The 25500-nt window shown below is 44.0% G+C and overlaps 2 protein-coding genes across 9 annotated transcripts in view; one reads left to right on the forward strand and one right to left on the reverse strand.

The window, feature by feature from the left end:
• The window catches only part of LOC133492743 (differentially expressed in FDCP 6 homolog), a 99974-nt gene extending 81529 nt beyond the window's left edge, over positions 1 to 18445 (reverse strand). The window contains exons 1-2 of one of the 3 annotated variants that reach the window (XM_061805407.1): positions 17953 to 18445; positions 17718 to 17852 (exon numbers count right to left, since the gene is read on the reverse strand). Coding sequence is in view for 2 of the 3 variants with exons in the window: in XM_061805352.1 (XP_061661336.1) it covers positions 17718 to 17856; positions 17953 to 17967 (154 nt within the window). In the remaining variant the exon portion in view is untranslated. Of the gene's footprint in view, positions 1 to 17717; positions 17857 to 17952 lie in introns of all 3 variants that reach the window. The other 2 variants (XM_061805352.1, XM_061805361.1) reach the window with 2 other exon arrangements.
• troap (trophinin associated protein) overlaps positions 1 to 25500 on the forward strand; it is a 59408-nt gene that overhangs the window by 23264 nt on the left and 10644 nt on the right. For 3 of the 6 annotated variants that reach the window (XM_061805294.1, XM_061805311.1, XM_061805330.1), the window contains exons 4-11: positions 7056 to 7195; positions 7280 to 7408; positions 11438 to 11477; positions 19593 to 19711; positions 21254 to 21379; positions 21463 to 21502; positions 23306 to 23418; positions 23574 to 23702. In XM_061805294.1, coding sequence (XP_061661278.1) covers positions 7056 to 7195; positions 7280 to 7408; positions 11438 to 11477; positions 19593 to 19711; positions 21254 to 21379; positions 21463 to 21502; positions 23306 to 23418; positions 23574 to 23702 — 836 coding nt within the window. The remainder of the gene's footprint in view (positions 1 to 7055; positions 7196 to 7279; positions 7409 to 11437; positions 11478 to 19592; positions 19712 to 21253; positions 21380 to 21462; positions 21503 to 23305; positions 23419 to 23573; positions 23703 to 25500) is intronic. The other 3 variants (XM_061805320.1, XM_061805339.1, XM_061805302.1) reach the window with 2 other exon arrangements.

Below are 25500 nucleotides of genomic sequence, written 5' to 3' on the forward strand. Positions count from 1 at the left end.
GTGGATTCCTCCAACTGCAGTGAGAAACACTCACTATCTCTGATGTCCTTCCACACATCAGCCATGGCTTCACAGTGCCTTTACAGCTGCAGAGATTTTATTGAAGATAATATTCCCGCCTTATTTTTAAAAGATCGTCTTGGAAGGACTTCTTGTTATTAACGATGATGTGACGAACCCGAAAACGATGCTTTAGTGGCACTTTTTGCTGTTGAACTATATTGTGTGAAAACTGACTGCTGTGTGGCCAATTGGGATTTTAGTTTGTTCACTTTTATCATCATTCTCAGCTTGCTTTTCGGCAGAATGTTGGTGTCGTATTTTCCATAAACAGTTAGAAAATGGCCTTCCACATTTCACTACACTGGCAGATGAGGCAAATGCAGTTCGAAAATGACATCGTGAAAAAGTTCTCCGCCTCCCATTCTGTATGAAAGTGATTTTTGTCTTCTTTACTGCAGCATCCATACTCATGTTTAAGATTTCTTAAAAGTCAAGTGTCATTCCTATAAACATTCTGAAACATATATTGTAATGGAAAAATACATAACATTATTCACTTCAATGTCTATAAAATAAATGTGATCGGAGAGCGCGTCATCCATGCGTAAAGTTGCAGAAGTGTCATTCTACGACATCCAAGTGATTGGCATATTGGGTGCATCCTTTGTCCGTGACGTCACCCGGACATTCGCCAATGAAAACACGTGGTGCACCCTACTATGGGAGAGGAAGACGCCCCTTCTGACACGTAAGCTCTTTTCGAAAAGGTGAACACCACACAACCGAGTGAAGTTCCCGGGGCAATATTACACTATTGTTTCGAGCCATATTCAGATGATTTGCGATCACGGCCAAATCTCCTCCCTGTCAGATTCACTTCTGCGGCGGAGATGAGCCATCGTGGCTCATTTTCGGCGCCAAGCTGGCTTATCACAAAGCCGAGCCGGGCTGCTTTCGGGAGTTGTTCATAGCCGCCGCAGTACGCGATGAAACAACACCTTCGAGCCGGGGCGCTTTACTGCGTTGTCATTACACGCGGCTGAGTGAGGCAGAGTCGAGCCGTGCTGCTTTAGGGGGCTCTTCATAAACGCCGCAGTATGCGATGGAAAAACACCGTCGAGCCGCGGCGCTTTGCCGCGTTGTCGCCGCACGCGGCTGAGTGAGGCATTGTCAGCTGCGTTCTTCAGAGCCGCCACCATCTGCAAGCCCGACGCGGTGCCTCAGCCGGTGTGGCTCATTTTTGGCGCCATGGTGGCTTATAATGGAGCCGAGCCGTGCTGCTTTAGGGGGTTGTTCATAGCCACCGCAGTATGCGATGAACAACAATGTTGAGCCGCGGCGCTTGACTGTGTTGTCATTGCACGCGGCTCAGTGAGGCATTGGTGCTGCGTTCTTCAGTGCCGCCGCCGTCCGTGGGCCCTAAACGCAGTCCGACACGCACATTTCATACGCGGATCTTTTGTTACGTTATGAGAGACCAATTACGTGGTCTGCCCCAAACTATTATTTTTTTTATGTAGCTGTATACACACCTACCTGTCATTTGGAACCCACAAAGCTCTCGTCCTCTGCACCCGTGCAATCCATTTTTCACAACGAACCGGGTCTCTTGCAAACTTATGAAAGGTATCCTCGAGTGTTCAACCAATGTCCATCAATGCCACGAGCCGGGATTTTTGCTAACATGAAGGAACAACAAGCTACCTTCCCAGAAATAAAACTGATGGGAACAAATGAGTCCACTTGAGGGCGGGTCTGTCCTTTACGTCACTTCCCGCTTCTTCTCGAAACATCCCTCGAGAGCATTTTCATAGCGGGAGTTACAAAAAGCTGGATACGTCAAAATCATGTTTTGTGGTGGGGAAAAAAAACGCATGGGCCCATTTCGGCTGCCGTTTTTTCATTAATAACATACTCAAAATCATCCATTTCATGACAGTGGCACTTTAAGAGAGAGCTTAAAACAGGGGGGAACTTACTGACAGCGTGTTTTCCTGTATTGTAGTTGTTTGCACAGGCGCGGTGAGCTAAAGTTAAAAAAAAATATGGCTGTCTGTTTTTTTTTTTTTTTTCTCCGCACGCTGTCGCGATCGACCGAAACTGCCTCCTGATCGACTGGTCGATCCACGAGGCCACGTGTGCTTTTCTTAGCAACACAATCTGGGCAACGTGGAGTAAAGATTACCTCGACATGCTGCTTATGTTTACTCTCGAGAATCATGGCCAAAGTAAAAAAATAAATGCTATTGCTTTAAGATGCCATGAATATTGGAGGATGTGAATAATAGAAGAAAAAATGGTGAAACTGGATGAGATTTTTTTTCTTTTTGAGTGAGAAAGGCCTAGTCTGAAGCCAAAGTAGAAAGTGCAGGATGAGATGGTGTGTAATGTTAGAATTCCACCTTGGCACAGCCTGATCGACGATGAAAGCACAGACAATACTGTGCACAAAAAGCTAATTTTGTATTTTAAATATAGGTGGCAACATAACATTAACCTTAAAACTGTGAGCATCATTCAGCTTTCAAAATGCATTGCTAAAGATACTCTGCAAGCAATAATTCAGTTTTACACTAAAAAAAAACAGACAGGGATATAATTGTGGATTAAAAAAAATGGAAGCGACTTTATCGTTCATAGTTGGCTTGGTTTGGTTAGCAATGTATTTTTTTGTTTGTTGCAATTTTAATTGTAAATTTTCAAAAACACAAAAATGTTCCTATGGGAATGTAAATGCCGTAATCTGAATCTTTTCATAAGCCATGTAACTTCAATGGATGACACTGATCTGACCACAGTGCATACGTCCGATGTTGCACAGTAGTAGTCAAAGGGAGCACTCATGGGCTTAGTGTGTTTCCTTAGACCTGTAAAAATTTTGAGTGAACGTTGACGTTAGCCTATCATCCATCTTGTTGCTTGATTCAGATGTGGCAGATGCGTCGATCGCAAGCACATAAAGGCGTGTTCTAGCAAGGTGGCCTGCTATTTACGGTTTCTCTTTTGCTTTCCCTTACCCTGGATCATGAGAGGCTGGCTGCTTGAAAAGTAGATCTTGGGGTAAAAAAAAAAAAAAAAATTAAAAAAAATCTGTAGACGCCTGAGATCTATGAGGTCCCTCCAGGGTCATACTCCGAAAACTCAGTCCAAGGGATGTAAGAATTGTGAAGCTACTTTCAAGCAAGAGGTCCTATGTCAGAATGTAACTTGAAATTTTAATATATTGTAAATTGTAGTAGCTTTTGACTTAAATATGTATGACATCCTAATGCTGCAATTTCAACAATTTTCAGGTCTTTGCAACCTAAGAAATGTCTTTAAGCAAAGCAAAACATTTGTATAGTGCATTTCATACACAGTGTAACTCATTGTGCTTTTTATGATTTAAAGTATTTGCATACAAAGAAATAAAACATTTAAAAGAGGGGAAAACAATAAAAATGCTAAAAATAACTCAAGTGAGCAATTCATTATTTACTCCAAATCAGACAGCACTAACTTCACAATAGTTTTGTTAAAGTCAGATGGTATTGAGCCGAGACAGCTTTCTGATAATTTCAATGGCTGAACCGTTTTCACTACAGTTTTTTGGTCAACTGTATCCAATTCTGAAAAGGTAATAGTTTTCTCTGGGTGGCTTCAGATGTAGAGTCATTTTATCATTTTGCTGACTTGTGCTGAAATTTGACCCAATGGATTGTATTTTTTCACTAAACTACATGACAAACTCGTTACATTTATAGCGCATTTCATACACAATGTAACTCATTGTGCTTTCAATGATTTAAAGTATTTGAATACAAAGAAATAAAACATTTAAAACTGGAAAAAAATTAATCATGACAAATAAATGAAAATTAAAAACAGCATATAGTGCAAGAAATATTGAAATTGGAAATACTCTTAAAAAGCATGAGAAGTTTTCAACCTGGATTTAAAAACATTCACACACTGTTGGCAACTTATTCCATTTGCTAAAGCTAAATGCTGCTTCAGCATGTTCGCTTTGGACTCTGCGCTCCACTATTCGACGTGAGTCTGTTGATCTCAGAGCCCTACTGTGTTTGTCTTATGAAAGCATTTCTTTCATGTGTTCAGGCCCTAAATCATTAGTGATTTGTAGACATGTAGCAGAACTTTAAAATCTTTTCCAAATCTGACTGGAAGCCAGTGTACCGACTTTAGAATTGGAGTTTTTGCTCTTTGTTCTGTTCAGGACCTGAGCTGCAGCATTCTAAACAAGCTGTAGCTGCTTAATGCTTTTTTAGGGGAGTCCAATCTGCAGAACATTACAATGGTCAAGCCTACTGGAAATAAAAGCATGTATAATATTTTCCTGGTCTGCTTGACACAGGCTTGATATAGTCTTCAGGTGGTAAAAGACAGTTTGTGTAATTGATTTGATATGACAGTTGAAAGTCAGGTCAGAATCGATCAGAACACCAAGACTTCAAACCTGGCCTTTGTTTTTTAAAGATAGTGTGTCCAGGTATTTACTGACAGTGATACTCTTTTCTGTAGTGCCAAAAAAATATTATCAAAGTTTTGTTGTTTAGATGAAGAAAATTTTGGCTGATCCACTTGTCTGCTTTAGACGGTGTGTCATCTGCATTACGATGATAGTCGAAATTAAAGTTCTGAAAATTTTGACCCAAGGGTAGCCAAATACAGGCTGAACAAGAGGAGTCCGAGAACTGACCCATGAGGGACACCATAGGTCATTGCCATTTGTTGAGATTGCCCACTTCCAATTGTTCCAAAGTTGCTCCTTTCCTTGTCGGACCTGAAACATTTAAGGATTGTTCCATTTAGTCCTACCCATGATTCCATTCTGTTCAGCAGTATATTTATATTATGATCTACCGTATCAAAAGTCGCACTGAGATCCAACAAGACCAAAATTGACACCTTTCCTAAGTCAGTATTTAACATTATATCATTTTTAACACTATGATAATAGCAGATTCTTTGAGTTCAAAAACCTAATTGAAATTAGTCAAAAAATAAATTCAAGAAATTAAGTTGATTCTCAATAAATTTTTCAACCATTTAGGTTATGAAGGAGATTTGAGATGTGTCTCTACTTGCTAACATGGAAGCTAGCAGCGCTGTTTTTTATAAGAGGTTTAACAGCATCTACTTTAAGCCTAACCCTAACCAGGCTGAAGTCAGCAAATGATTTGCTGCAAATTCACGAACACTGACTTCACATCCATCCATCCATCCATCCATTTTCTTAGCCGCTAATCCTCACAAGGGTTGCGGGGAGTGCCCAGAGAAAACCCACGCAGGCACGGGGAGAAAATGCAAACTCCACACAGGCGGGTCCGGGTTCAAACCTGGGACCTCAGAACTGTGAGGCCGACGCTTTCCAGCTGTACCACCGTGCCGCCACTGACTTCACAATAATTTTGAAAAGCTTAGATGGTATTGTTTGTCAAGACAGCCCATTGATGTGTTCAGCTGTTTAACAGTTTTCTCTAATTTTTATTTTATTTTAATTTTCAACTATCAAATTCTGACATTCTAGAGTTTTCCCAGGGTGGTGCGAGCATTGTTTAAGTTCTTACTGATGATTTCAGGAAGGTGTTGGTGTCTACCCCTGATTAACTTGGTTAATTTTACAAAGACAGTAGACAGTAGAGGCCATAGTCAATTTGGAGTTTAGTTTTTCTCCACTTACCTTCTGGTTTGCTACACTTTAATTTAGAGCTCTTGACCATCATTGTGTCCCTCCACGGTGTTCTAGGCCACCTCAAGATGGCAACAGCATTTGTGACATTTTAGAATTTCCTGGTGGAATTTGTTTAAAAGTTCATCAACTGTCTTAGCATTCACAGCATTTAAACTCTGCTGTGCTTTTATTTTTAAAATAAGCAGTGATTATGGAAGTGGATTTGGGGGGTGGTCTTGTTACTTGTAACTAATTTATGTAATTTAATTACATAATGGGCGGCACGGTGGATCGGTTGGTAAAGCATTGGCCTCACAGTTCTGAGGTCCCGGCTGTGTGGAGTTTGAATGTTCTCGCCGTGCCTGCGTGGGTTTCCTCTGGGCACTCTGGTTTCCTCCCACATCCCAAAAACATGCAACATTAATTGGACACTCTAAATTGCCCCTTGGTGTGATTGTCAGTGCGGCTGTTTGTCTCGATGTGCCCTGCAAACCTTGTGTTCATAGGCGAGGGAAGGAATTTTGATTGACTGGTAAATCAAGAGCTTTGCCTTTTAACTGTGCACCTTCTTCACCACATCGGAATAATTCAGAGACCACATCACTGCAGACGCTATACCAATCTGCCTGTCAAGCTCCCGCTCCATTCTTCCCTCACTTGTGAACAAGACCCAGACACTCCTCCTCTTGGGGCACGATCACCTCCCTTACCAGAAATGGCACACCACCCTTTTCTGTCTGAAAACTATGGGCTTCGATTTTTAGGTAGTGTTGGAGGATGCTTTTTTCCTCCCCGCGTGTTTGCTTAATTTCAGGTAGTGAGAATGTTGGTTATCCAAATACAGGCTGGAGATGATGAACAGTTTCTTCGAAGCTTTTACTTACAGAATATTCTGGGCACAAATGAGTGACAGACAATGGCTGCAGCAGATCAGAAGTGCAAAGATACAGAGGACTTACAGCATTCCCCTACGATCAGCAGAGTCCGCATCACAAACGTATGAAAGGAAAATAAAAAGCATCACAAATAAATAGCATCACAAGAGAACCGCATCATAAAACAAGAGCATCACAAACTATCTTCATCATAATGACTAAGCTGGTAATAACTGGCACATTCCTATGCCCTGGTCTCTCCAGTAAGGTTAACTGATGATTTGGCATGTGAGAGCAAAAGATACGCATCAATAAAGAAATACACATCAATAATAAAGAAATACACATCGATAATACAGTTCAGTACCGATTTATAATATTGAATAAATTAAAATGTAACGACTAGAAACACACACAGGGCATGTCGCAGGTATTGAACAATGTTATTTCACTCATGTACTTCTTGCTATTGTGTTTACTAATTTAAAGAAAGTGTTTTTCAGACATAGGTGAAGGATTCCAGCCCAACAAGGCTGCTTTACTAAGTATCGTTTGTAATGAGGGTGTGAGCATCTTCAGACAGGCATTTGCAACTCCACAGTCAAAATCTGATGCCATGTTTGTGACTTGGACTCAGGATGAGGTCTTGACTAATACTACGACTACTTATTTTTATGTTGTTACTACTGTATTACATTGTTGTGTGTGTGATGCATTACTTCTGCAGCCACAACGACTGCCTGTTGCAAAGAGTCATCAAAAAGCTGCTGCCAGTGCAAAGGAGAGATTGAAGCCTGTATTCCCTATGTGTGCCAAATCTCAAAACTCATCTAGAAGAGACACTTTCATTGACAAAGTATGTACTTGCTGTGGATCTAAAAGGTCTACACAACCCTGTTTAAATGCCAGCTTTTTGTGTGATGGGTGAAAAGGAGACCAATATAATTTCAAAACTTTTTTCACCATTGACTGGTGCAACTCATTTGGAAGAAAAAAATAACTATTTTGCTGAGTAAAAATAAACTGATAACCTCATCACTGGGGTTGTGGCCATTAACAATTCATCTTATTCAAATCCATGGTAAATGAGAGTTAGCACTCTGGCCACCATTTGTCTTTAAGTCCAAATAGATTTCCTTTGTTCTCGTATTGTCAGGAACAGACTACGGGGTTGGACGCATCAAGCAAGACTCACGAGAAACGGTACAGTTCAGGAAGCGTATTTTTTTTTTATCCAAGTTCAGTACACAGCCAGGCAATCCAAACAAGCAGTGTCAGAATCACAAGGCGAAGATGCAGGGTCTTCAATGAGGCAGGGTCCAGTACACAAAGGATCAAAGAACATGGAACTGCGGGAACGTGACATCAAGGGACAATGATCTGGTGAAGGACCAGACCACACGTGTGCCAATATAGATCAACGTTAATTACTGTGAATAGGAAGCAGGTGGGCGCGTCTGCTCACTGGGTGCGCACTGGTTCAAGAAAGGACATGCCCATAACACGCATGCTTTTTGTAATGTTTTTGTAGTCACATCGTCCCAAGTCATGCCAACCTCGACTCGCATTGTTCAAAGGTATCAATCAGGAGCAAAGTTATATTTGAATGAAAACCAATGAAGTTACTTAAACTAAAATTATTTTTCTTAATTTAATAAAACTGACTAACTACTTTTTATGTTTACAAAACTAAAATGAGGTATAGTTATTGTGAAAATGTCCTTGTTGTTTGTCTTTGGCAATTTCATGTACACGAGAGATTTTCGGGTTGTTTTTAAATGCATATATTTGGACCCGGACAGTTTTGCTACAACTGTATGGCCGGATAGGACAAGGGTGTTGAACAGTCATATCGGATGTTAAGAGTGCTGTGAAGCCTAGCAGGTGCCAAAACTGAATATAAACACACCGCGTAGTGAGTGGAACAAACAACTCAGAAAGATACTGCTGCAAACAAACACATTGAGCAGGACTGTATGATCTACTCAAGACCGAAGACGCTGCCAGTAAGACCATCAAAGAATCATTATTTGTTTCAGCTTTTCAGTTCGTAAAGGGCAAGAAAAACGTATTTATGTTCAACTTGATGGTTCCATCTTAATGCTTTGGAGCTGGTTTTCTGGAGTTGGCTTTGTCCTGGTGGAGGGAATTATGAACTGCTTCAAATAGCAGTCAGGGTTAGTACAAAACCTTCAGCGTTCTGTTGGCAAGATTAAAAAAAAAAAAAAGTCATGGGGAAAAAAGTACCTGAAATGCTGAACTTTATTTGGATTAAGTGGCACTTAAAATGGTGGCAGTTGTGACAATATTATGCAACCTGTCGGCCGGTCCCAAACCCAGATAATTGCAGAGGGTTGCGTCAGGAAGGGCATCCTGCGTAAAACTGTGCCAAACGTATATGAGCGTTCATCATACAAATTCCATAACGGTTAGGTCTGGCCTGGGCTTCCTACGCCTGCCCCTGGAACTGTTAAATCTGCAAGGCGTAAGTACAAATTTCGATAATGTAGGTTGAAGACAAAAAAAGAAGGAAAACGGCTTAGTCAGCAGAAGAAGAAGAGGAATGCACAGACCCTACAGTTGTGTGTAGGGACTTTGAATGTTGAGACTGACAGCAAAAGCTCAGGCGTTAGTTGACATGATGATTAACAGAAAGGTTGATATATTGTGCATCCAAGAGACCAAGTGGAAAGGGAATAAGGCTAGAAGTTTAGGTGCAGGCTTTGAATTATTTTATCATGGAGTAGATGGGTAGAGAAACGGAGTAGGGATTATTTTAAAAGAAGAGCTGGCTATGAATGTCTTGGAGGTGAAAAGAACCCCACAGGTGGGATGTGACCTCGAGTTGAAATAGAAATTCTGGAAGGAACTAGACAAAGTAGTCCATAGCATCCCAGAGAGAGAGAGTTGTGATTGGTTCAGATTTCAATGGACATGTTGGCGAAGGAAACAGTGGTGATGAAGAAGTGAAGGGTATGTACTGCATTCAGCAAAGGAACTTTGAGGGGCAGATGGTAGGATGACTCTGGTAAGAGGTAGAAAGACGAATAAGACAAAGGTAGTGCAGAGAATCAAGTGGTGGGAGTTGAGAAAAGAATAATGTTGTGTGGCCTTTTGGAAAGAGGTGAGACAGGCTCTAGATGGACAGGAAGAGCTCCCACAAGACTGGACTACTACTGCCAAGGTATTCAGAGAGGCAAGCAGGAGAGTACTTGGGGTGTCTTCTGGGAGGACAGGAGAGAAGGAGACTTGGTGGTGAAACCCCGAAATACAGGAAGTCATCTAAGGAAAGATATTAGTGAAGAAGTGGGACACTGAGAGGCCTGAGGAGAGGTGAAAGGAATACATTGAGATGCATTGTGGGGCAAAGGTATAGGTGGCGAAGGCTAAACAAGAGGCATATGACGACATGTACACTAGGCTGGATACGAGAGAAGGAGAAAAGGATTTCTACAGGTTGGCCAGATAAAGGGATGGGAAGGTTGTGCAGTAAGTAAAGGTGATGAAGGATAGTGAAAGGGTAGTGGAGGATAGACTCAGGACAGAAGAAAGTATCTGCGAACAACCGTATGGTTTCATGCCGAGAAAGAGGACCACAGATGCATTATTTGCCTTGAGGATGCTCGTGGAAAAGTACAGAGTAGGTCAGAAAGAGCGCCTTTTTACACCTAGAGAAAGCCTATGACAGAATACCAGGAGAGGAACTGTGGTCCTGTAAGTGCAAATCTGGTATGGCGGAGAAATATGTTAGAATAGTACAGGACATGTATGAGGGCGGCATAACAGCGGTGAGATGTGCTATAGGTGTGTCAGAAGAATTGAAGGTGGAGGTGGGACTGCATCAGGGATCCGCTCTGAGCCCCTTCCTGTTGGCTGTAATAAAGTATAGGCTGAAAGATGATGTTAAAACTGGAATCCCCTTAGACCATGATGTTCGCAGATGATATTGTGATCTGCAGTTAAAGCAGGGAGGGAGGCGGAGGTACAATTATAAAGATGGAGGTCCGCACTGGAAAGTAGAGAAATGAAGACTAGCCAAAATAAAATAGAATATATGTGCGTGAATGAGAGGGGCGGAGGAGAAAGAGTGACGCTCCAGAGAGAAGAGATAGCGAAAGTGGACAACTTCAAATACTTGGGGTCAACAATACAGAGCAATGGTGAGTGTGGTAAGTAAGTGAAGAAACTGGTCCAAGCGGGATGAAACAGTTGGCAGAAGGTGTCTGGTGTTCTATGTGACGGAAGAGTCTCCGCTAGGATGAAGGGCAAAGTTTACGAAACAGTGGTGAGACCGGCCATGATGTGCGGATTAAAGACAGTGGCTCTGAAGAAAAACAGGAAGAAGAACTGGAGGTAGCAGAAATGAAGATGCTGTTGAAGATGATTCTCGCTTGGTGTGAACAGGTTGGATAGGATTAGAAAGAATCTCATTAGAGCCACAGCTAAAGTTGGGTGTTTTGTAGACAAGGTTAGAGAGAGCAGACTTCGATGGTTTGGACATGTTCAAAGACGAGAGAGTGAGTATATTGGTAGAAGGATGCTGAGGATGGAGCTGCCAGGCAAAAGAGTGAGAGGAAAACCAAAGAAAATGTTGATGTCTTTTGTGAGGCAAGACATGAGGACAGTGGTTGTTAGAGAGGAGGATGCATGAAATAGGCTTAGATGGAAAAAGATGACACGCTGTGGCAACGCCTAACGGGACAAGCTGAAATAAAAAGAAAAAGTAGTACAATTACCTTAATAGTGGGGAAAGTTCTGGAATGATTTAGCTTTTCCTCATTTACAACACAAAAACTGGGCATCTGAACAGGGGTGTGTAGATCTTTTATACCAAATGGACTTCTATTTCCAGTTTTCAGTTTTACTTTTTCATTCTCCAATACAGCCACACAGAGTTCCAACTAATAAGAGTCTAGCAGCAGCAGGTAAGCTATAATTCAATGCAAATTTTCAATTTGCATGTCTTCTTTATCAGTTGCTGTTTACTAATATTTATGAAGTATTATCCATCCATTTTCTTTGTCGCTTATCCTCACGAGGGTTGCAGGACGGTTGGAGCCTTTCTCAGCTGTCATCGGGCAGGAGGTAGAGCACACCCTGAATTGGTTGCCAGCCAGTTGCAGGGCACATGGAGACAGAGAACAATCACACCTATGGGCAATTTAGAGTCTCCAGTTAATGCATTTTTTGGGATATGGGAGAAAAACGTACTGCCTGGAGAAACCCCACGTAGGCACAGGGAGAACATGCAAACTCCACATGGGGGGGGGGTTTGAACCCTGGTCCTCAGAACTGTTGAGGTCAATGCTCTACAGCTGTGCCACCGTTCCATCTATGAAGTATTAACTAAAAAAACAAACGTTCCTGTCTGCATGGGTCCCGTCCGAGTTGGGCAACCTCCCTCATCCCGACCACCTTCTCACCCACGCTCCTCTTACCTCTGTTCCAATACACCTGCTGGGGCCGACCTGTGTCCCCTTTCTTTTCCCGATTTAGGCTTCCCCCACGTGCTCACCTGTGTCGGTTGATTACATTTTAAACTCATCAGTGTTTGTTGTGTCTGTGTCAGCTCAATTTTGTGAACAGTTTGGCGGACCACCAACAGAGTCAGGGGCAAAGCTTGTAGCCACGACATCTTTGTCTGGGCCATGCAAGCAAGTTTCTTTCGGCTTGTCCCTTGATTTTAGCCAATTTTTCCTTTAGATTCCTGTTAACCCTCTCTACTTTGCCTTGGCTCTGAGGGTGGTACACACACTCAAAACGATGCTTGAGGCCCAAGAGATTCTCTACCTTCGCCAGCGCCCTGTTGTTAAAATGTGTACCATTGTCAGACCTGATCAAAGCAGGGAAACCATGAGTCGGAATGTAATGGGTTACCAAGGCTTTAATTACTGACGTGGTATCTTCTTTTGCACACGGATATGCCTCTGGCCAACGTGAATAAGAATCCACGATGACCAAGAATTTTTCGTGAGGACCCTTAATTGCTTCATACAACCGCTCCATGAGAGCCTTATGGGCAATTTCTTTGCCCTTCGCTGTCAACCAGCCATTATGCAGCCACCCTTTAAGATCAATCAGGGCCGCTGAGGCTGCATATGCCGAATCTGTATACAGAGTCAATTGTTGTCCTGGGCGTTACACCGGAGCCAACACCTCCGCCACCTGTGCGGAGGGTTTTATTGTCAACTTCTGAACAGTTACCGGGAGGAAAAATGATCCTTTCCACTCCACCACTGCTGCTGCCGCATGCTGTGTGCCATCATTTGCACACCAACAGCACCCATCCGTGAACATAACCCGTCCACCATCCAATGGTTCCGCATACAGGTCCTCACGGACCTTTTGATCCCTGTGTACCTTCCGAGCACACTCATGTGCTCCCTCCAGGAGGTGTTTGGCCATGTTCACACCGTCATGCACGTATGTCACATTCGGTGCCGTCAAAGTCTTCATCATCTGTGTCTGGCGTATGGGTGTCAACGTAAAAGCTGCCGATGCCACAAATGCCGATACCGCGTGGTCCGTTAATACCTGGACTGGACATCCCCTAACCACGTGTGCCGTTTTCTGCAAGACTTTGGCCAGGCTCGCAGCATACCTGACGCAGTCTGCCTGCTTCTGTTCAATCCCGTTTAGTGGCACACTACAATACACCAACACTGCCCTATGTGGCCCATGTCGTTGATACAGTGCTGCGCTCACTGTTTTATCACTGATGGCTACATCTAGATGGAAGACCTTGCTGTAATCTGGTGTGGCCAGGGCTGCTGCAAATGTTAATTCCTGAATTAATTGTACAAACAATGCATCATCCTCCGGGGTCCACTGCAGGGTGGCTTTCAAATTCCGGACCCCCTGTTGTTTAACCAGAGCCCGCAGGCCTGCTGTTTTGTCCACATAACATGGGATGTAGGATCTGCTATAGCCACACAGCCCCAAAAATGACAGCATGTCCTGCACTGTTTCCGGACGTGGGTGCCGCAATATGGAACTGCGGTGATCTGGGGACATGGCCAAACCGGCTGGTGTGATTACGCGTCCCAAGAAAACCATTGACCTACGACAACACTGCAACTTTTTCCTCGACACCTTAAAGCCCGGGTCAGCGAGCTTGACCAGCACTGCTCGTGTGGCTTCAATGCACTGTTGAGATGTCTCAGCTGCAATGAGGAGATCATCCACATCCTGCAGGAGCACTGAGCCTTCGGGCAACTCACATGAGGACAGCAAGTCCTTCAGGACCTGATTGAAAATTCCCGGTGAGTTTTTGAACCCTTGTGGAAGTCTTTAGTACTGCAATTTCACTCCCTTATAGGTAAATGCGAACACGTGTCGTATTGATTCTGCCAGTGGTAAGCAGAAATAAGTATTTGCCAAATCAATCACTGTGTACCACTGTTTTTGTGGGTCCAAGGATGATAGGATGCGGTGGGGATTGGGAACTGGCAGAACAGGTGTTACGGTGATGTCATTGACAGGCCTCAAATCATGGGCCATCCTCCACGTCACCCCATCCGCCTTTTGAACTGGCCGTAGGGGTGTGTTCCACAAGGAGGCTGATGTTTCCAACACCCCCGCATCCCACAATCCGGCCACTGTGTCATCCATACCTTTATCTGCTTCCTGAGGCCATCGATATTGAGGACGGCGGACCGGAATGGAACAATCAACCTCCAAATGGATCGGCTGAACTGTATGACACAAACCAACATCAAATGGATCCTGCGACCACAGGGCCTGCGGCATTTGATCCAACATAGCCTCTGCGGACTCATGATCAGTCTGCTCCCGCCCATGATGGCGGTCCAGAAAAACCAACTCGAGGTCTGCCTTATCCATCATTTTTGCCATAATCCTAAAACTGTTAGCTGAGGCAGAGTGCCACACATTTGGAATTTCCGTTATCATCCAATCATGCTGTTGTGTTAATCTTTTCACCATCGGCCCCAGTTGACGGGGCTCATGGCCTGGCGATACTGCCAGTGTTACATGGGGCAGACCTTCCTCACCCAATTTGAACCATTGTTCTTGCTCTGGCGACAACTGCACATTTGCTGCCACTCCCTCTGGGCCTACAAAGATGCATGGTGACTGTAATGTCCAATCAACTCCCTCGATTTCTTCAAACGCATCTCTATATATTTCATCCGAATCCCTATTGTAATATAGAGTGCAATGCAATGGGTCCACTGGGGGGTGGTACGGTGCCAAAGCCTGGATCCATGGTTTCCACAGTAGATACGTAGAGTAGACACCTCCTCCAAATGGGGTCTCTGGACTCAGCCGAGCCCAGTATATTCGTGCAGTCTCTGGTACTGTGGAGAGTGGGGCCATCAACCACTGGCCTCTTGTCGTCACTGGTGAGGTGCATTCCAAGACCTGTCCGTCAGGAAATGTCACTGTGAGTCCCTGTTTGCCACAAAGAATTTGGGCTTTCAGTGCTGTTAACGTGTCTCGACCCATCAAATTAATGGGAGTATCCATTGCATGGACATAGGAATGATACAATTTCTGTCCAGTATTTGTGATTTCCGTTTTCAACGGCCGGGTGAAAGGCAGAGTCTGAGGACATCCCGAGAAGCCGACCAACGTTGTAACTCGTTTCGACAACGCTGTGCTTGGCAGTGGCATGTTGATCGAAGAGTGTGTTGCTCCCGTGTCCACCAACATCTGGATTGGAGTACCCGCCACCGTCAACTGAAGCATTGGCTCTGCCTGGTCAGTGCTTCCCGAGCTTCCCAGGCCCCCCATTCGTCCGGGCCGTACCATGGGTCAGCCTGGTAATACTGACCCTGTGGGTTTGGCTGCGGCCAAGGGCGAGGCTGTTGTGGCCCTCCCTGGTTCTATGTCCCCGCTTGCTGATTTCTTTGCTCTGGCCCTGGCGGTGGTGGGTTGCCATAAGAGTCCCGAGCCCAATGATCCGGGGATCCACAATTGAAACAGGTCCCCGGGGCAAATCCATTCCGTCCTCGACCTGGGAAGGTACCACGACCACGCCCTCTGTATCCCCCACGGAATCCTTGTCCTCGGCCCCGTCCAGCCCCCACTGGAGTCTGATACATTTGCTTTTGTTTTGCCTTCTCCTGCTTTGCTTCACCATGCAACTTTGCAAGCTGTAATTTAACCAAACTCGTCGCCAGAGCATCAGTCTCCTTCTGGTCTTTGTTTGCTTTTTCCGCATAAATCCGGCAGTGATGTATCAAATGCCTCTTAAACCGCGGCTCCGGGCAGACCAGAATATCTGGATCTGTCCTCAAAATCGTCTGCACCTCGTTTGGGAGCCCATTCAACATCACCGTCCTAAACATCATCTCGGCCTCCTGATAGCTGGCTGATTGTTTGCCTGTGGTTTCAATCCACAGCTCCATCGCTTGAGCATAATGTTGCTCCGGAGTCACATCCTTTCCGTAATTAAATATTGTAGGAGCCACACCCACTGGAGATGGAAAAGCTGCCCTCAATTCTTTAAACATGACATCTGACACCTCTGCCAGTGGTGTTTCACTTCCCAAATGGCGGGTGCCGGATGCCACTTCAATATTCTGTAATTGAATTAGGGAACATGTCCCCAAGATAGCCTGTCTAAAATCCCCCAATGCTACTCCCTGTCCTGATATCGCCGCCAAAAATTTAGTAATCCAGGCTCGTGCCCCTTTATGCAGGGGTGGCATTTTCTCCACCAACGCAGCCATATCCCGAAGCACCAGGGGCTCATAGCGGCGACCCGCGTGTGTTGTCACTAGGGGTGCCATAATTTGGCCCTGTTCCTGCTGTGCCATCATCTTGCCCTTACTGCGAGTATTATAACCTCGCCCCGCCCCCGGCGACTCATCATCCATTTCCTTTTGTCGTTCCCATTCACTCAGCGCCTTGAGCGTGTGCCACTATTCTCGCATTACCGCACCTTCTTCCTCCTCACTCTCAGGTGCAACCTCCCTGCGTTTTAAATCGCCCAGCGTTGCCTGCTCATAATTTGTCATCCCTGTCATCACTTCATCCAACATTCCTCTTTCTTCCCGTTGCACTCTATATCCTTCAAACAACTTCCATGATGCCTCTTTCTTCGTCTGCTCTGGCGCGCCTTTGCTCCCCTCAGCTGGGGTGCCCCTCCTTTCTGCTATCGCCGCCTCTGGTGTCCTTGTGGGCGATATCACTTGACTATGCTGCTCTCCCCTCATTCTGTGTCTCTCCTTATTCACAGCCTGCTCAATCAACTGAACTGTGCCTGGGGTCATTCTTGACCCGTCATCCTCTACGTCCATTACCATGCGGCCACCCAATGTGACCACAGGGGCCATCACTAGTGCCGTCGGGTACGACGGTGGCTCAAACACATATTGCTGAGCCTGTCCACTCTCTGGCAACTGGGAATAGATTCCTCTTAACCCCTCTATCGTCTTTCTTTTCTCATCCACTTTATCAACCGATGCAGGCACTTTCTTCACAACTTCCTCACACTCCTCCATACTTATCGCCGCCAACGCAGTTGCAATCGTTGCCAACTGGTGTATGCCACGTCTATCTTTCTCCAACTCTTTCACTTCCTTCTCCAACTTAACACGCTGTCTCCAACTTGTTTGATCTTTATCTTCCTTCAAGCCTCGAATATTCGCCAACATTCTACTTTCCTTTTTCTGTAACTGCCTCGCCAACTTTGACATGTCCCATGTTCCGGGCTCTCCTTGAAACAGCTCATCTTTCTTTAACTTCAAAGACACCTTCTGGCTACGCTCCCTTTACTTCTTAATTTTCTTTCCTTCAATTCCACTCATTAACTGTGTCTCCAATTTTGCATAATGGCCGTTTATCTCCGACCACACATCGTTCCCTTCATATGGCTTCTCACACCCGAGACCACTGTCACACTTAGTTTCACTCGCCATGTCACAATCCACCTGCGCGTGTCCCAGACACTTTTCACACAAAACAACAGTTTGGTATTCCACTCGCAACGCTTCCACACTGATACGTAAATCCCAGATTTTACACCGTATCTTAACCACGAATAGTTCCAAACTATTCTAGTAGGTAAATCCCCGATTTTATACCCTACTAACGTCCACACTTTTACAATATTGCCCCCTCCGATAATCCTTCCTTTTACAATTTACACATTCCAATATGCAGAATTTAGACGTTTTCGTAACAGGTATTCTGCTTACCATTTCGATGTGGCCACTCGAGGAAGGAAGGTCGGATTCGGGGCTTTCTTATCAGGTCCTCACCTGGTGTGGACGTGGGTCCCAGACCCCGAGTCCCAGACTCTGTGGTTTTCGCTAAGTCCCAGACTTCTTTACCTTTCTTGCATCACGTCGGGGTCACCAAAAATTGTTGGATATTATTTTTTAGATCAATACAAAAGTCCGTTAATCATCTGACTCCAAATTGTGACCTTACCCGACCACCACTCATCCAACAATTTGCGCGCTCGTTCTGCAAAGAAAGGACCAGGAAGCCGGCGTTTTCACATGCGAGTGGATTTATTCCTTCAACAAACACCTGGGTCTCAGGCCCCTCTCAATACAACCCTGTATGTCTCTGTTCCCTCCAGCCGACGTACTCCACATCTGAGTTGCCCAGGACAATTTAAAAGTACAATCTACTAATTCACTATTGGTTATGTGTCTCCTGCAGTTATCCTTAGCGCTCTCTCATTGGTCTTTATTGGTCCGCAGGATGGTGGGCCGACTCCTCCCGCCTGCGGTTGTTGACATTTTGTTGCTCCCGTCTCCCTCTAGGTCAAGCGTCGCCCCACACCTGCTGATTGCGGTCACCACCAACTGTCGAGAAGATTCCGTTCTAGCACGCTATCTGCTGTAATCACTTTCTTGCCACATTCTCACACTGCAACTTTTCATCCACAGACTTTCACACATTGAGCAATATTGCAAATACATCGCCTTGTTGATTAACTTTTATACATTTCATTTCCTTTAATGTAATGACCAAATGTATTTTTTTTGGGGGGGGGTCGGAATCTCTCGTCAGGAAGTTGATGAGACTTTTACGCTTCCTCTGATGATCACTGCTTGTTTTCCATTTCAGCCCCTTTGTAAACAGGGTTGAATAAGTAAATCTATTGCTTTTAGAAATCAGTCAGCCGACAGAGTCCAACAGCCTGCTGTATCAGCAGCGGCAGATAGTATGTACTGTAGCTTTGATGTCACTTCTCATTTCCCCCTTATATTGAGTAAGCCGTCCATCCATTTTCCATCCCATTCCTACACACTTACGGTTGCAGGCTTGCTGGCACCTCTCTCATCTGACTCTGGGTGAAAGTTGTGGTACACCCTGAACTGGTTGCCAGCCACACATAGACAACATTTCACACTCACATTCAGACCTATGGCCAATTTACAGTCGTCAATTAACCTACCATCCATGTTTTTGGGATGTGGGAAGAAACCGGAGTACCTGTAGAAAACCTCTGCTGGCACAGGAAGATCATGGCTTGGCCGGATTTGAACCTAGGACTGAAGAACTACAAGGCAGATGTGTTAACCAGTCCTCCACTGAGCCGCCCCATTGGTTTATTATTTTATTTAATTCCTATTCCACACCATAATATTAATCTGAGTCCCTTTTAAATGCTTTCTCTTGCTAATGTGTCATCTGCCTTTTCGAAAAGGATTTGTTGGTAGTTGGGGTTGCCATGTTAAACTACTTTAACTCTGGCCTCAACTAATTACAAATTATAACAATGCTAACAGCTACAATTCTAACAAGCCGTGTACAGACACATTTTGGCAACATTTTATGTGCCAATGAACGGTTTTCTGAACTGCTCGAGTCTACAGAAATGATTACAATGGTAATGTGGCAAAAATAGTCTTTATGCTAAAATATTGAGTCATTAAGGCACATCCATGTGGATTTTATATTTCAGAGGACTCATTTCAGATAAGAATTAAAGAAAAAGTTGGCTTGTGGCATCACATATACATAATCAGATTTTAATAATGATTTATCATGCTTTCAAATCAGCATTAACATGATGACCTAGTTACCATTTTTAAAAAGATAAAAATGTTTTTCAGAGAAAGCGATGGAATTTCAGCCCAATCCCTCCTCTTTGCTAAATATCCTGCATAATGAGGACATGTGCATCTGCAGCCAATCAAATGCAACTCCACGCTCTCAATCTTATGCCATGTTTGTGAGTTGATGGACTTTGGATGAGTCTTTTCTTTTATGATTATTGTTGTTGTTCAAAATTATTGTCATTATTCATGTTTATACCACTGATAGTCATTTTAAATTCTCCGTGATCCTTTTTATTTTCATGTTCTTAGTCACTAATGTAATTTGTTTCTAAATGCATTAAACAGTACATGTCACATCATTTAATTGCAGAAAACCTCAAATGACTGAGAGCTTTGAAGTGCTCAATAGTGGAGATATTGTTTTTTAACATTTCTGTGTTCTGGGAAATGTCCCCCCCACTTGTCCTGTTCAGATGCCCCACCTACCTTATCTGGCTCTTCTCAATGCGGAGGAGCAGCAACTTGACAATGAAAACCTCCCGGATGACCGAGCTTCTCACCCTATCTCTCAGGGAGAGCCCGGACACCCTGCGGAGGACACTCATTTCGGCCATTTGTCTCCAGGATCCTGTTCTTTCGGTCACGGCCTATAGCTCGTAACCATACGAACGTAGATGGACTGGTACATTGAGAGCTTCACTTTTCAACATAGCTCTCTCTTTACCACAACGCACCGATGCATAGTCCGGATCACTCCAGATGCTGCACCGATCCACCTGCAATCTCCTGCTCCATTCTTCTCTCACTGATGAACAAGACGCCAAGATACTTGAACTCCTTCACTTGGGGCAGGATCTCATTCAGGAGCCGGAGAGGGCAGCCACCCTTTTCCGACTGCGAGCCGTGATCTAAGATTTGGAGGTGCTGATTCTCATCACAGTCACTTCACACTCATCTGCAAACTGTTCCACCAAGCTTTAGAGATCACAGCTTGATGAAGCCAACAGAACCACATCATGTGTTAAGAACCAAAGATGCAATGCTGAGGGCATGCGGACCAAACTCTGACACCAGTCATACAGGGATCGAATTGCCCGTATCAGGGGGTTTGGTACCCCATACTCCCGAAGAACCCCCCACAGGACTTCCTGAGGGACACGGTTGAATGCCTTCACCAAGTCTACGAAACGCATGTAGACTGGTCGTGCGAACTCCCATGCACCCTCAAGGATCCTGCCGAGGGTCTAGAGCTTGTCCACTCTTCCACAGTAGACAGGAAGAAAACGACATGAATCTAACTAAGCTCCTATGAATCTAACATTTGACTTCCGACGGACCATACGCTCCAGCACACCTGAATAGACCTTACCAGGGAGGCTGAGGAGTTTGATCCCTGTGTAGTTGGAACACACCCTCTGGTCCCCCTTCTTAAAAAGGTGGACCACAACCCCAGTCTGCCAATACAGAGGCACAGTCCCTGATGTTCATGTGATATTGCAGAGGCGTGTCAATCAGTACAGCCCCACAACATCTAGAGCTTTTAGGAACTTCAGGCATATCTCACCCACTCCAAGGTCTTAAGTATTCTTCTTGATTCTTCACCTCATATAAAAAATTCAGCAGAGGTGTTAAAAACCCTACTCCGTTTAAATTTAGATGACATTTTTTCTTTACTTGCACTTTTAATTTACCTGGTAATAATTTTATTTCTGCAGCCACGTGGGTCTGTTGCTAAGACCCATCAAAAACCTGCAGTGAGCCACAATGACAAAGTGAGGACTGCAGGTCCCGTGCGTGCCACACCTCAAAAACCATTTGACAGGGACACTTTTTTTGAGACAGTATGTATAATTATTTATTTATTTCCAATGGTATTCATTCTGTGCATTTTTACTTCCCTTTTTTTCTTTTTACTGCCATACAGCCACAGAGAGTTCCAATTAAAAAGAGTCTAGCAACACCAGGTAAGATGTAATATAATTCAGTGTAAACATTTTTGAATGCTACCCGTTCCAAACCTGAAAAGCCGTTTGTGACAAACTTGAGTGTTATGCTTGCCTGGTCAAACTACTATCATTGTTGCCTCAACGAAATGCCAATTGACCCCTCCGTACAGGGCACTTAACCACGCCTCCTGGAGTGACGTCACGCCACGTGCGCTAACGTCAGACAAACAATTAGCAAAAATGACGGCGCAGCAAGAAAAGAATAGAGCAAAACTGTCCCATTTACCGGCTGAGTTATCACTCGCATTCTTAGCTAACAGTGAAATATCGTTGAAAAGCAGACAGCATTGCTTCAAGTATTTCAGCGAGGGGTTTTCAATGGTATTTACATGCATATCGGCGGAGAAACCATTGATATTAGCGCGAGATCTTTCCGGAGTCAGAGGAAGACCGAGAAGCCACATAATATAATATATTATAACCCAAAGATGAATTTGTCATTGACAGTTTCCTATTTTTGTGTTACCTATCCCACTTGTGTGCAGAATCTGTATGTGTATCTGTATAGCCGTTTGTGAACCGCCGTATGAAAGGAAAAGAAGGCGAGGCTTGATTTACGAGTTGTTTCTCTCGTTTTCTTTGTGTAACGTCACGCGCTCCCCTCAATAATTATTCTTGAATTAGTGCCGAACCTACGTAAGTTCCGACCGTGTACGACAATCACTACTTTAGTGTCCTCAAACATCCTTCCTTCAGTCTTGGTGTCTCGGTGCATGTTGAAGGCTTTTAGGACAGCTAGTCCGGTTTAGCTTAGCTCATTAGCCGCAAACAAAGGGACACGTTTGTCAGATCATCGCAAAATGTCGCTCAACACAGATCAAGTGTGTCAATCATTCAAACTTAGCTATGTTATGCAAGCGAAGAACTGCTAATTCATTTATATGAGACATGTATTGTAAAGGGACACGTTTGTCAGATCATCGCAAAATGTCGCTCAACACAGATCAAGTGTGTCAATCATTCAAACTTAGCTATGTTATGCAAGCGAAGAACTGCTAATTCATTTATATGAGACATGTATTGAAAATCAAATATAGGGCTTACCTTCGTGCAAACATATCTGTTCCGGTTGATGGATTCAGTTGATGATGCGGTCTTCCACAAAGTTTGATCCATCAAAGACATTTTTCGTACTGGGTCTTCGATTTTGGAAAGGGTACGTATTGAACTCCACCAACTAGCCTTTCAAAATACCTGTCGTCACTATTATAAAGTCCGTGACTACACCTCTTAACCATATCTATTGTTAAAGAACCCAAATACGCGATAAAACGCTAACAAGAGCTATACTGGACCATGCAAAATTGTGAGGGAACTGCGGGTCCAAAAAGGGGCGTGGTTTATGCAGAACTCTGGCCTCTGATTGGTCAGCGATGCGGATGACGCAATTTCTAATGAGGGGTCAATTATAACAATGCTAAAAAGTTGCTTGCATCCATTATTTCAATTTGCCAGCATTTCATGAATTAATCCTAACATGCTAACCCCTGTATCCTAACCTATTGCAAGATTGCAAGATGATGACAGAAGGTGCCAAGAAAAATCCGTCTTGATTTTAAAACATGGCTTTTAAACATTTCAAATTATATATGGGAAAGAAAAATAAACAAAAGTAAAGGTAGGACGGGAGTTGAAAGGTCATTTTGAATTCTTGTTTGTTCATGACAGTACCGATGCCTTTTCTGATTGGTGCTTTCAAATGGATATCGACATGCTCTAATTACCATTTAAAAAAAAAAAAAAAAAAAAAATCTAACAAAGATACAGAGTTCCAGACAGATCCCTTCTCTTTGCCAAGTATCCTGCACAACAAGGGCGTGTGCATCTCCAGCCAATCAAGTGCAACTCCACGTACTCAATCTTACAGCATGTTTGTGAGTTTGTTGACTCTGGATAAGTTTACATGATTCTGATTATTATTATTATTGTGGTTATTAATGTTTCCATAATTAGAATAGTTGTGTGCGATCCTTTACAGTTTCGTGAATTTACCTGACTGTTACCTTGTTATAATTTAACGTTTCTCCAGCCACAACGAGTGTCTGTTGGAAAGAGTCGTCAAAAAGCTACTGCCAGCCAGAACAAAGGGGTGAAGGCAACAATCTCTCTGCATGTTACACCTCAAAAACCATCTGATAGAGGCACATATTTTGGCACAGTAAGTAAAGACCTCTGCTTCCACCTGACAGTGAAAATACAGTGAAGAAAATAAGTATCTGAACACCCTGCGATATTGCAAGTTCTCCCACTTAGAAATCATGGAGGGATCTGAAAAGTTCGGCTTAGGTGCATGTCCACTGTGAGAGGGATCATCTTCTTCTTTTCCTTTCGGCTTGTCCCGTTAGGGGTCGCCACAGCGTGTCATCTTTTTCCATTTTAGCCTATCTCGTGCATCTTCCTCTCGAACCCCAACTGTCCTCATGTCTTCCATCACCACATCCATCAACCTTCTCTTTGGTCTTCCTCTTGCTCTTTTGCCTGGCAGCTCCATCCTCAGCATCCTTCAATTAATATCCTCTCTCTCTTGCCTCTGAGCATGTCCAAACCATCGAAGTCTGCTCTCTCGAACCTTGTCTCCAAAACATCCAACTTTGGCTGTCCCTCTAATCAGCTCATTTCTAATCCTTTCCAACCTGCTCACTCCGAGCGAGAACCTCAACATCTTCATTTCTGCTACTTCCAGTTCTCCTTCCTGTTGTTTCTTCAGTGCAACCGTCTCTAATCTGTACATCATGGCCAGCCTCACCACTGTTTTATAAACTTTGCCCTTCATCCTAGCGGATACTCTTCTATCACATAGAACACCAGACACCTTCCGGCAACTTTTCCATCCTGCTTGGAACCGTTTCTTCACTTCCTTACCACACTCTCCATTGCTCTGTATTGTTGACCCCAAGTATTTGAAGTCGTCCACCCTACTATCTCTTCTCCCTGTATCTTCACTCTTCCCCCTCCACCCCTCTCATTCACGCACATATATTCTGTTTTACTTCGGCTAATCTTCATTCAATGTCTCCATCTTTCTAATTGTTCCTCCGCCTGCTCCCTGCTTTCACTGCATATCACAATATCATCTGCAAACATCATGGTCATCATCAAGGGGATTCCAGTCTAACCTCATCTGTCAGCCTATCCATTACCACTGCAAACAAGAAGGCGCTCAGAGCTGATCCCTGATGCAGTCCCACCTCCACCTTAAATTCTTCTGTCACACCTTAGGCACACCTCACCATTGTTCTGCTGCCATCATACATGCCTTGTACTATTTTAACATACTTCTCTGCCACACCAGACTTACGCATGCAGTACTACAGTTCCTCTCTTGGTACTCTCTCAGAGGCTTTCTCTAGATCCACAAAGACACAATGTGGCTCCTTCTGACCTTCTCTGTACTTTTCTACTAGCATCCTCAAGGCAAATAATGCATCTGTGGTACTCTTTCTAGGCATGAAACCATACTGTTGCTCGCAGATACTTCTGTCCTGAGTCTAGCCTCCACTACTCTTTCCCATAACTTAATTGTGTGGCTCATCAACTTTTCCTCTATAGTTCCCACAGCTCTGAACATCCCCTTTGTTCTTAAAAATGGGAACTAGAACATTTTTCCTCCATTCTTTAGGCATCTTTTCACCCGCTAGTATTCTGTTGAATAAGTTGGTCAAAAACTCCGCACCAATCTCGCCAAAGTGTTTCCATACCTCCACCGTTATGTCAATGGGACCAACTGCCTTTCCATTTTTCATCCTTTTTAGTGCCTTTCTAACTTCCTCCTTAAATCATTGCCACTTTATGGTCCTTCACACTTGCCTTTTCTCCTCTTCCTTTTCTCTCATTTTCCTCATTCATCAACTTCTCAAAGTATTCTTTCCATCTATTTAGCACACTACTGGCACCAGTCAACACATTTCCATCTCTATCCTTAATCACCCTTACCTGGTGCACATCCTTCCCATCTC

The sequence above is a fragment of the Syngnathoides biaculeatus genome, chromosome 2 (assembly GCF_019802595.1).
Source record: "Syngnathoides biaculeatus isolate LvHL_M chromosome 2, ASM1980259v1, whole genome shotgun sequence".
Taxonomy (NCBI): Eukaryota; Metazoa; Chordata; class Actinopteri; order Syngnathiformes; family Syngnathidae; genus Syngnathoides; species Syngnathoides biaculeatus.